The sequence below is a fragment of the Limanda limanda genome, chromosome 13 (genome assembly GCF_963576545.1).
Source record: "Limanda limanda chromosome 13, fLimLim1.1, whole genome shotgun sequence".
NCBI classification, from domain to species: Eukaryota; Metazoa; Chordata; class Actinopteri; order Pleuronectiformes; family Pleuronectidae; genus Limanda; species Limanda limanda.
The window spans coordinates 9,749,397-9,761,317 of NC_083648.1; the positions used below are offsets into that span (position 1 = coordinate 9,749,397).

An 11,921-nucleotide genomic window follows, 5' to 3' on the forward strand; every position below is an offset into this window, starting at 1 on the left:
TTGAACACATTGTAACCCCCCCGGTCGACAAGCTTCCATCGATGAGCTCAAATTCCCATTGTTAATCTGCTAACATGGAGGAGGTTGGGATTATAGATATATATAAAGACTAGATGTCTCGTCTGCGTTGCCGGCCAACAGAGTCGAACGTCCGCACATGGCGGCCATCTTGCCAGGGGGCAGCTCGATCACCCATAACATTGTGTTGGTAGTGGTAAATAACCATCACTTGCTCAATTTTCAACCGATTTTTAAACGGTTTGGTTTGTTATAAACGTCAGAGATGTAGATATGACACTGCATACTTATGAATAATCATATTATTTTCTAAAAGATTCAATAATTTATGCAGTGTAATAACTACATCTCTGACGTTTATAACAAACCAGACCGTTTAAAAATCAGTTGAAAATTTAGCAAGTTATGGTTATTTAAAAAGTAAGTACCACTACAACACAATGTTATGGGTGAGCGAGCACACTCTAGCAAGATGGCCGCCATGTGCGGACGTCCGGCTCCGTCGAACGAGACATCTAGTCTTTATATATATCTATGGTCGGGATTGTGACTGATCTCGATGTTTTTGGTCTTAAGGTAGCCTAGTATTTTTGTTAATTCATAAAAAGTGAGAAAAAAACAAGAACAGAAATGAGCTGAGAGTTGAATGGCGGTTTGTATCTTCTGTTTGGGAGCCTGCCCTGACAGCCTGTTATTTATCTGAGAGGCTCATTTGGTTATCAGGAGCGTTGGTCAGAGGCCCCAGCGGAGAGCCGTCCAATCAGGAGCCTCGCTGGTCTCCTCCGTCGGGCCGCTGCTTCCTGCAGTTCCTCCCCCGTCCTCACTATGAGGCTCCGCTGCTATCTCCAGCTCTAGATGAAAATTTATTACGCTTCAAGACTTCGGTGAGCCAAATGGTGTTTACACAAGCATACCTCGTTTCTGAGAGAGTGTGGGTGCTGAGGTCTCAGAAGCCGCGTTGCATTCTGGGTAGGAGGGGCCGGTCGAATCCTGTCGAAATTTTACATCCTCCCCGGTCGACCCGAATGAGTAAGGCAATGGCTCCATGTAGGATTCTGTGGAAGGCTGGAGATTCTGATGCCTGGCTGGGAGGGACCGGCCTCTTCCTCCCTCCTCATCCAAGTCAAACACAGAAACAAAAACACAAACAGGCAACATGCTGCGAGTGATGGAGCCTGGAAATCACCCGTCTCTGACTCACTGCATTGTTTTGTCTGTTTCACACCAGACCTGCTCGATAAAGATAGCGGCGGTGACGAGCCGAGACAGATCTGCAGAGATTTATGCCACTTACTTTCACAAAGTGTAATCAACGCAGTATATTTCTCATCTGTCGAGAAGCAGTGAAACCGGACCCGCTCGGGGGTTAGGGTTCGGTTTTGTCTGCGCGTCCTCTCACAATCATGATGGACTCCTGACCATGCATCACCGGGAGAGAATGCGCTCTCTCTCCCTGTCGAGACAATGATTAGCATGTTGCTTGTTGACACATGTTTAATTGATTAAAACAGGCCCGCTGTGATTTCACCGTGTTTTGTTTTAAAAGGCCGCGCTTCAGACAGAAATACCCGGGGAAGTATTGCATTTGGCGGCGAGCTCTGGTTCCCATACGAGAGCGCGCCGAGCTTAATTCGAAACGCCTTGGACGCAAGCGGGTGGAGGAGAGGAGAGGAGAGGAGAGGAGAGATAGCTGTAACCTTTAATTGAACTCACAGGAATCTCTGCATACTACTGGGATGGCGGCAGCATAAAAAAACTTACACCATGTTACATGATTTAGTGGCTGAGTTTCAAAGCTCAGACTCCTTCAGACAGAGGGGCTGCAGCTCACTTTCCCTAGAAGAGAGAAACAGAACTCTCACCGGACGACAGCAGCGACTCGTTGTGTGGAAACGGGAGGTGATTTGATAGTCAAATTGCTCCGGCCTGGTCAGAGCTGCCTTCGTCCTGCAAATACAGTTTCTACAGTTGAGGGGGGGGGGGGGAGTTTACTGAAGAGCTGATGAGTAACAAGACCAGAGAAGCAGCTACATGTGGTTTCATGGCCACAGTGGCAATGCTAATTTGCAGGTGTCCCTTTTTAAACACAACTGTACCTCAGCCCACATGTTTCTTTCACTAACAATAGTAGTAACACACTTTGTGCAGCTCTCTGTCACCGGCTGATTAACACAGGAACTTGTGTAAGTGCACGTTTGGCTCACTGTGCACTTCAGAAAAGTTCCCAGCAGCTCGCACCTTCACGTGGGAACAACAGTTTGGACAAACACACAAAATGGGAGCAGCTTTTTTTCCAAGCACGACAAACATTCAGTCCCAAGTTCCAACACTGTTTCATTTGTCTTGAACATGCGCAGAGAACTTGCAGAAGCAGATAGAGAAATGTTTTTAAATTAAAATTTCTCTGCAGAATCAAGTTTTCATTGTTTGATGATGGAAGCTATAGGCTGCAGAATTTAAGAAAATTTAATGGGTGAGACAGAATAGCAGGAATGTCCATATTTCTCACCATGATATAAATAGCATATATATAAATGAGATGTTATCATTGGGATTTGTAAATTCAGATATTATTTTAATAATAATAACTATTTAGAATTAAGAAAGTGTGGTAAACATTTTTTCTGTCTGTCTGTTGTTATTAGTCTGTTGTAGCTGAATTTTATGAGCAATGGAAATTCAATCATGTCTTTTATTTCATTTTCAATAAGAAAGAAAGTACATAAAGGTTTTGATTTAGACATTTTGAATCTCCTCCAGGTAGAACTGGAGCAGCTCCACTCTCAGGTTAAAGGGTTGTCACTTGTCAAGGAACTTTTTTTTTCCTTTTTCGTCCAAACAAAGCGTTTTGCTTTCGTCTTTTCCTGCACCTCCAGTGTTCAATATTTCCTCCCCATTAATCCTGAGGGCTGACAACTTCCTGGCAAATCTTTTTACGACACACTCGCACACGTGCACACACACACACACACACACACACGCACACACACACACACACACACACACACACATGCACACAGGCTACACTTACGTACACTCAGAATCAGGCCAAGTGATATTCTGTCCCACACTGACATTTTCACTCTTCTTCACGAGAAGTGTCTTCCCCTCGAACACGAGTCCTTCCCTGAACACACTCCCACTGTCTGTGTAATAAGTAAGATTTGCTTTATGACGTCATTTCTGCTGCGTGGATCCGTTTTCTCTGTCCCTTAGTTTATTACAACAGTACTGATGTTTAATTATTAAGAGGAAGGGTTGAGTTTCTTATCATTACTCATTATTTTTGAGCCCAATGTTTCCCTTGTGTGTAACAAACTTCCTGTGAGTAAGAGGCTGAGAGTTTGACAAGGGTGGAGGAGGAGGCGCCTTTATTCTTTCCTTTACACTTGTGGCTGTGTTTACTAAAGCTGACTACGCTCTGTGGACACAGCTCTGAAAGCACAGTTTGGCTTTCTATGAATCAGAGGAGGAGAGTCAATCATATTCCAGAGCAATTAAAGATTTACATTCACAAACAAAACTCTCCATCAGAGATCTATGGGTGACACTCCACATATTAAAGCCGTACAGTTACATGGTGTTTACAGCTGTTTTGTTTTCTTCTCCCAGAATGTGCCCCCGTGTCTGTCGAGGAAACCCAAAAGGGCTGAGTCAGAGATGGCATCTCTTCCGGAGGCAGGGCCAGCGGTGCTCTCCTTTGAAAGGCAGCATGGAAAGATCAACAGGCCTCTCCTGAGGGAGCCACTGGGCCACGCTGCGCCGCGGCCCCGTGGTCAAACAGCCCCGGGCCCTGGAGTCTGCTGCTGCTGTTGGGTTAGCCCTGCGCTGTTTACTTTGGGAGGACTTTCAACCCTGAGCTGCCATCAAGATCTCTCTCCCTCTCTGGCTGTCTGTGTCTGTGTCAGCCGTCCTATCTGCTCGGCCCAACTTCTCCAGCTAATGTGGACAGAATCCCTTTTCTGTTCCATGGCTGCACCTCCATCACTCTCACAGATTATAAGTGTCGCCTTGTGGCTTGTATCTCTTTGTGAGACATCATGGACGTGCAAGGCGTGGGGCTGAAGCTGCCTGTAACTGCACATTTACAATCTTTGACTGAGCTGCTCCTCTGGAGAAAAAAACTTTGTATTATCAATATGGCTACATTAATATGAGAAACGTAACAGCTGCTAAAGTTTGAACAAATTAAACGTCAATATCATCAATTTACAAAAGAATGATGCAAAGCGATGCTCCTCAAAATGTGACACTGTCCAAACTGCTGCTGCCGTCAGTCTGAATTTGCAAAATGTATATTCTATAAATATATTCTAGATTCAAAATTTTTGTTTTACACGATGAACACAATTCAATTCAATTCAATTTTATTTGTACAGCGCCAAATCATAATATACATTATCTCAAGGCCCTATACATAGTTTATAAAATTATAGAGAAACCCCAACAGTTCCCACACAATGTCCACTCATAATGATCGGAATTTATTTATTGAAATTTTATTTTTCGACACTTGAATATTGCGGTTTGCAATCGGCTCACAATACAAAAACCATATCCCTGCTTCAGCTAGTTTACAGGAAACTTTTACCTATCTGCACTACAGGTTTAACTAGCACTAGCACAAGGGAGGGAGGGTTAGGGGGGTTGTTGCTTTTTTCAGGTAAGAGCAATGGCCTCTCAGAATGTCTGTGTATGCCCCTGGTGCACCTGGTGGTTGTTGTGACCCTCAGCTTTGTGAACACATCTCTGCAGATGAGAGCCAATGCCTGCAGAGAGGATTTCTGTTGTGTTTACGTGTCCTCCCTCGCTGCACCATGGATACCAGTCAGCCAGTGCCAAGGTGGGACCACATCATAAATTAAGAAACCTATAAATATTTTGCCCTGTTCTGAGTTGAACACTGGTTTTCATTTACAAATCCGACAGTGGGTTTTGTCATTTATCTGCCAGGAAGCTGGAGCACTGAACGCCCGGTGGTCTCAGGGCACAGATTGAGTTTTATATAACACCTAGTGCAAAACGAAAGTATGCCGAACCTTCCCATCTCTGCACCAGTACAATGAAGACTCAATGGCTGAAACGGATAGCACCGTCTGCCTGATTCCAGTTAAATGCAGAAGTTTGATCCTCCGCAAAACAACACAAGCAACAACAATAAGTGTTCACGTCACAAGTGTGGATGTGGCCTTTGTGCCGAGAGCAGCACATTCCTCCACACTCAATAAACCCGGCTGAATCAATACGTCAAAGAGCAGACAGATAACGCTAAGCCGAGACATAAATCTCCACCATCTCTAAAAAATCTTTTCATGTGCTGCTACTCACAGGCCATTCCCGCTCAAGTACAGTAAACATTGTGACAGGTACTTTGAGCTGCTGGTTCAAGAGGACACAGGAAAGTGGGCCGTGCACTGAGACCCACCGGGGCTAAATGGCAGAAAAGAAAAACTCTGGTGTCAAAATTTATAAAAAGAAGAATAAAATTTGCTTCAATAAAAAAGTTTGGAGGCAAATCATCAAGAAAACACAGGAAATGATTGAGTCCTGATGTGTTTTCAAATTTAGGTGAAATATGTTGTGAAAATGAGGCATGACTTTTATTTTTTGTCTCAGTGTTTCCAGGAAATATTTGCTTTGAATTAGCTGATTTGACAAATTTTATGATTTAAAAAGTTTCTCTTCTGGGTGTTAAATCATGGCTGTGATCGCCTCATAGAAACTGACATACACTCATGCTCTGTTTAAAACACATCAATTCATTTTTGCATCACCAGAACAATTTATTGGACGGAATTTAAATAAAAATAATTTCCAGGAAGAAAAAAAAAAAAATAGAGCAAACAAACAAATGAAAAACATTATATTTCAGAAAAATAAATAAACTCCATCAAAATGAATGGCATGCCCTTTTTGAATGTAGTGAGTTTTGGAAGAATAAAATAAAACATAAAAAAAAGAAATAACTTTACACAATATCCAACTCAATAGATTGTCTTCATCTTTAAAAATCTCCCTGTGGTTGTTTTGGGGCCTGGAATGGCTTTTTGAGACTCCACCCTCACCACGACCCAGAGGAGGCGTGAATCAAACATACCTCTCAAATTGTTTCGAATTCTGCATGCCACCCATTCTGCTGTGATTTCGCCATTTCATTTAGAAATAAAAAATAATAAACTGTGATATGAACTGTTTGCATCTTTATTTATTTGTCTCATTAAACATCTCGCCACGTTACTACTGGGTCGTTACATTCCTTTGGATCCTCGCTGGGACGAGTCATCGAAAGTAACATGAATTTGTTCAGAGGTGACCTCACTCTCCACACTGTTCTGATTGTGGTATAAAAATTGATGCAACAGTACAAACTTGTATTGTGAAAGTTACACAGTCTATAATGAATCAGGTTGCAAAGCCAACAGTCGTGTAACATAAATGTCAGGTTGGCTCACAGCTATTCTGGGTGTGCTTTGTTCCAGCGAGCCGTCCGACCTCTTCACATGTGAAATAGTGTTTTCGAAGCCCTGCTTTGAGAGAAGTACCATCACGCTACAGCCAACAGCCGACAAGTATCAAAAAATTAGTCTGAAGGAGTCGATATTTGCAATGAATTAAACAAACACACTAGATGACACAGTCATTTATACCCTGTTTAAACCAAACAAGTTTCAGTCAAATACAGTAAGAGCTTTCAGTGGAAAACATGTGCAGATCCAACACTACTGCTACTAACAACCACTTGTAAAGAAATAAAAATAGGAAAAGAAGACATCAGAAAGGTTTAACTTCTACTCTATATTGATATCTTTATTAACAATCATAGCCATGTTTTCAACATTGGAAGATTTATAAATATTCTTTCTTCTTTTGATTCATTAAAGTTGTTTCGGCACGTGTGGCATGATTCCAGTTGTGGAAAGAAAAGGAAAATCTAAAATGTACTTAAAAAGAGCTCAGCGCTTTATGAAGCACTGATATCCAATCAACAGCTCTTTTCTTCAGAGAGGAAATCCGTTATGTACACGATGGCCTTGCTTCTTGACCCCCGGGTCAGGTTCTGTGCCACGGACGGGTGAGATATCGAGTGCTCGGCAGGTCCAGAAACCGTCCGCAGCAGGCCACCTGGTTGATCACAGGCCTGGAGTCTCCCTTTTTGGTTTTTATTTTTCTTTAAGGCAACAAGATCCCCACACACCGATCTGGAAACAAATCCCAGATACTCCAATCTTCAAGCTCGCAGCATGACCTGAAGTGGTCTCACGATTCTTTTTTCCCCAACGTCCGACTCTTTCTTGCATCAGGAAACAAACAATGCCCCCGGAATACTTCCACAACACATAGCATCCAGACAGAAGGGGCCAGGGATTGCTGTCCTCCCAAACACAGATTTAGGTGTTCAAGCTAGAGCCATGGCGCACCAGGGTTCACCCCGAACTGAAGCTACATCTGATGGCTGGGTCAAGCCCACGCTGGTGTACAGGCCGTCCTGTGCCGGGTACTTCAGCGCTGAGGCCGAGCCTGTTCCCTCCCCTGAGCTGGACAGCACAGACGAACTGACCTGCAGAAACAGAGCAAAATAAAAACTGCATTATTAATCTGACTATAGAAATTCTTCTTCTATAGAAGTGCACCTGCTGCTGCTTGTGGAGTGTGATACACATTTTATTTAAATTGAGGTGCTACATGCATGATACAAATGAAGGAGAATAGTATCACATCCAAAGAAATGTGAATTTTACGGCTGTCAACCATTTAAACTTAAAAAGCATTGAATCAGAGGCCACAAGGATTTCATTACACAACATTTAACCCTGAGGATTCATCGTATTCCACATCTAAAATAAATTTAAGTCAAGTTAAGTTCAAATTATTGAGTCCCATAAAATGTATTTCATGTTTTTATTATAATTATAATTTGTATGATATATGATACAGATGTCCAATTATAATTGACTGTAATACAAAAAGAACAATTTGAATACATAAATTAGAAAAGCATAAATTAAAGTCTTACCCCTGACACCTGTCCGGAGGGAGAGCTGTTTTTTGAGCAATCTTCAGAATTGGATGAGGAGGTGGATGTGGGAGTCATAGAGATTGAGTTGTTATTTCCTATAAAACATAAAGTATATTATTAAGGTCAGGGTTTTTTTTAGGAAAAGACAACTGTTGATTATATTTATTTACAGGCAGAGAAATAAGAAATAAGCAAACACTCACCAGAGGATCCCTTTGCTTTATTCATTGTCTTGGGTTTTCTTTTTCTCGTCTGAATTCCCTCTTTCTTCATGGCGAGCGGCCGAGGTACCTGCAGATTGGATCATTTGGAGACAAAGATGTATTAGTTTTCTGTGATGCTGTGGTTATTTGTGTATATCCCTTTTGTGAAATTGGAAAAAAATATGAAATTAAACCTCCACTCACCCCGTGTAATTTAGTGTAAAGGCCGCACGCGTTGCACACTGGCTCTCCTTCTGCATTTCTGCGCCACAGAGTTGTCGTGCTGGTTTGACAGTTGGCGCAGGAGAGGCCGATTCTTCTTGACGTCGACTGAAGATAAACATAAAACATAAAACATAAGTATCAAAGTCAGATTCAAGCTTTTTCAATAAAAAATAAAGGATATTCATGGATTTGTCACAGTCATTTGGGGAGTGTTTTTCAAGTGAAAGCCACACTCCACCAGTTGCATTACACTCCAACCATTCACACCCTATTTCCTAAGAACAATAAAGGCTCCATTATGATCTCCATGTAACTGGCCTTTTACACACGGCTTTCTACAGGATGTTACTTTGCAAGGAGTGTCCATGCGTGACGTTGGGTTTTCCTGGTCAAAGCCGTGCGTAATGCTGCGTAATGGCACCAGGAACAGATTTGTCTCTGTCGCCTGTTAAGATTAAATTACCCAAGATGAAAAGGCCCCGAGTGGCTGATTAAGTGCCCGATTAATTACGCTAACAATTGTCCTCTGTGTGTATGCATATGTGGTTTTAATCCAATTAAACCAGCGCCTTCGATTCCATTCAAACCAAATTTTTAAAGAAATTAACACATTTTCTTCTGGTCCCCGTATCAACTTAATTTCTACGATTGTTGAGTGATTCTTTTAAATTGGATCATGTGCTGAATGATGTCATTAACTCACATTTATTATGTGATGAGTGATTTATTTTATAAGCTCATTTCTGCGTATTTAACAAGATACACCACAGATAAAGTGGGATAATATCTGTTTGATTTAAATCGTCTGGAGCTGTAATATTTAATGGCTAACCACGGATATCATGGCTGATAACCTGCAGCCATTAGGCAGGAAATTGAGCGTTTAAGTGGTCCCTTTGCTTACCGTCCGTTTCTGTGGTTTAATTAAGGGCCTGCTCAGCCCATTCATTTTGCTGTACAGGCCGCAGGCGTTGCAGAGAAAGTGGCCGGTGCCGTCGCGCCTCCACAGCGGCGTGGAGATGGAGCCGCAGTTGACGCACTCCCGGCTCTCCCCCATGTCATCGAGAATATCTGCAACAAATCAACAACAAATCAACAACAAATCAACAACAAATCAGACAAATGTTAAATCATAATGCGTTGAAATATGCCTTATTTTGTAAGTAGTATTTTGTAAATCCTTTGTCAAGTGAAGGGGAATTAAATCTGACCCATAGACTCCATGTATGTCTAGAAAAAATATGGTTTAAAGCACACATATTGTATCATTGTATTCAAATAACGACTTAAATAAATCTGACAAACATTCCATATATTTATCCTGCTGCTTTCATACCCATGGGGGTTTATTTTTATATTGAATGCTCATGTTTTGGCCAGTCGTCGTAGGTTTACGCACAGAAACAGGCCTGATTCTTCTCGCAGCTCTGACACAAACAGGCTGCCTTGTGCCAAAGTTCTACAAAGGAATATATTTGCGGTTGAGTACTTTGTCAAAACAGAGTCATTTTGAATTTTATAACCTCTGGCCTCCATCAGGTCCTGTTACCAAAACATTTCTCCATCTCAGACTGTGAGAATGAAAACTTTTCCATCGCCATGACCTCCAGTAATTTGCAGTTTTGGTTATTTTTCCTTACCTCCGTTTGGTGCTCGGATCAGGGGCGCACCTCTGCTCTGCAAGGTGTGCAGCATGGTGTTGTCGAAGGGACCCCCGGTCCAGGGCGAGGGCAGCTGGGAGAGCTGCGGGGTCGCGTAGGGAGAGTAGGGACTCGCGTAGGAGCCACCGAGGGGCCGGGAGAGGCCGTACTGGTCCCTGTTGCTCATGTTCAGCGTGTTAGTGTAACCGGTGTCTCTCGGGGTTCCGTTATTCATGGGCGGGCTTGGAGGGTAGTGGAACCGGCTGGAGGTGTGCGGGCTCCCGGTGCTGTACGAGGGGCTCTCCGGGGCGGACTGCGACCACACCGAGTGACCGGAGACGGCGTGGCTGCCCTGCGCGGAGCCGCTGGCCTGCAGGTAGGACAGGCTGGGGATCATGGGGCCCACCCGGGAGCTGGGCACGTACACGGGCGAGTTGGGGTTGGAGTGCATGTAGCCACCAGAGGAGGAATCATATCCAGTCTGGCTTTGGGCTGCAGCGGCGATGGCCAGCGTCTGGTACATGTCGGCCGAGTCCAGCAGCAGGCTCGCCTTGTGCGCCCCGCTGGGCAGGACCAGCTTGCTGCCCTGGTCTAGATCCGTAAACAGCGGGATGTCCTCGGCGGCGCTCAGGGTGTTGTTATGGTGTCCGAAGTGAACGTAGGAGTGCAGTGATCTGCCGTCGGAGCGGCGGTGGCCCAGCGGGTCGAGCTCGCCCGGAGCCGTCCTCAGCTCCTCCGAGGTGGGGCCGCTCCTCCTGCTGTCACCGGGCAGGTAGCTCTGCTCCGCCGGGGACCCTGGGCTGCTGGACACCTCTCGCTTGACCATGGACCAGCTGTTTTCGCCCAGCTCCATCCAGGAGCACTTTCCATACACCGTAGGGGTGGTTAATAAAAAATGCTCAGGGAGTTGTCTACCCTGTGAGAACATGGAGAAAAGGGAATGTTAGCACTTGGGAAATTAGAGGAAAATACACTCGAGTTGAGCGAGTTTGAAAATGTGCAAACAAAATGCATCCAGACAGAAACTCGCCAAAGTTGTGGAAAAACGCAAGTCCACTTCGGGCAGACAGTGTGATTTCATCTTTAGAGGAGAGGCTGAAATTAAAAAATAAAAAAAAAGGATAAATCAAGAATCTACTAAATTAAAAGATCATCTCTAGCTCCAGTCAAACACCATTCAGTCCACAGTGGCTGTCATATTCCCATTAAGAGCGCATGTACGAGAGCGCCTGGATCCATCCGTGTCAAATCCCTGTCCTCCCACACACACACACACGCACACACAGAAGAGATTGGAAAAACAAAACGCAATATGTCTTCACAGCAAAAAAAAAGAGATAACCATTTGATAAGACCCGCTACAGATAAGGACCGAGGGGCAGACTCGAGCGATAAAGAAAAACGACACCCCGGTTTGACGCGTAAAAGTCGGTCCCACATTTACGCACATTAACCCGACCGTGCGTTCCCATGAGGGAGGAATAGAGAAACCAGAGGAGGCACAGAAGGAAAAAACTTGTGTCTTCTCGCCACGTACCTGCTAGTTGTGAGCCATAGGTCGCAGTGTGAGTCCTCTGAGGCGAGTGGCTGCGTCTCCTGGCTGAAGTAACGGGGAAACGTCCGTGCGCTCCAACTCGGTTTATGAGAGGAGGCGCCTGGTGCCGCGGCTGCAGGAGGCCGACCAATCAGGAAGGTGGGGGGGTGCGAGTCTGTTGATGAACTCCTCCAATCAATCACACACGGAGGAACAGAGAGAAAGAGGGGAAGAAAGAGGAAGAAATAAAGAAAGAAAGAGAGAAAGAGAGAGAGACCTGATCA

The 11,921-nt window shown here is 44.2% G+C and overlaps 1 protein-coding gene across 2 annotated transcripts; it reads right to left on the minus strand.

Annotated features, from left to right (window-relative positions):
- Positions 1-4,368: 4,368 nt before the first annotated feature.
- Positions 4,369-11,720, minus strand: gata6 (GATA binding protein 6). Of its 2 annotated transcripts, XM_061083754.1 has the most exons (8): positions 11,641-11,720; positions 11,134-11,198; positions 10,104-11,019; positions 9,368-9,534; positions 8,443-8,568; positions 8,239-8,326; positions 8,033-8,130; positions 4,369-7,576 (listed from the first exon to the last, which is right to left on the minus strand). In XM_061083754.1, the coding sequence occupies exons 2-8, from the start codon at positions 11,182-11,184 to the stop codon at positions 7,415-7,417; spliced, it is 1,608 nt and encodes a 535-aa protein (XP_060939737.1). In that variant the 5' UTR covers positions 11,185-11,198; positions 11,641-11,720; the 3' UTR covers positions 4,369-7,414. The 2 variants fall into 2 exon arrangements, with proteins under 2 accessions (XP_060939737.1, XP_060939738.1); XM_061083755.1 differs by lacking the exon at positions 11,134-11,198.
- Positions 11,721-11,921: the final 201 nt, after the last annotated feature.

Bases quoted from the DNA above. Each gene is read 5' to 3' on its own strand.
- gata6 (XM_061083754.1), bottom strand. From the start codon at position 11,184: ATGAAATCACACTGTCTGCCCGAAGTGGACTTGCGTTTTTCCACAACT. The intron at 11,020-11,133 runs GCGAGTTTCTGT...ATGTTCTCACAG, and splicing joins TGCGTTTTTCCACAACTTTG to GGTAGACAACTCCCTGAGCA. The intron at 8,569-9,367 runs GTAAGCAAAGGG...GTTTATCTTCAG, and splicing joins TTAAACCACAGAAACGGACG to TCGACGTCAAGAAGAATCGG.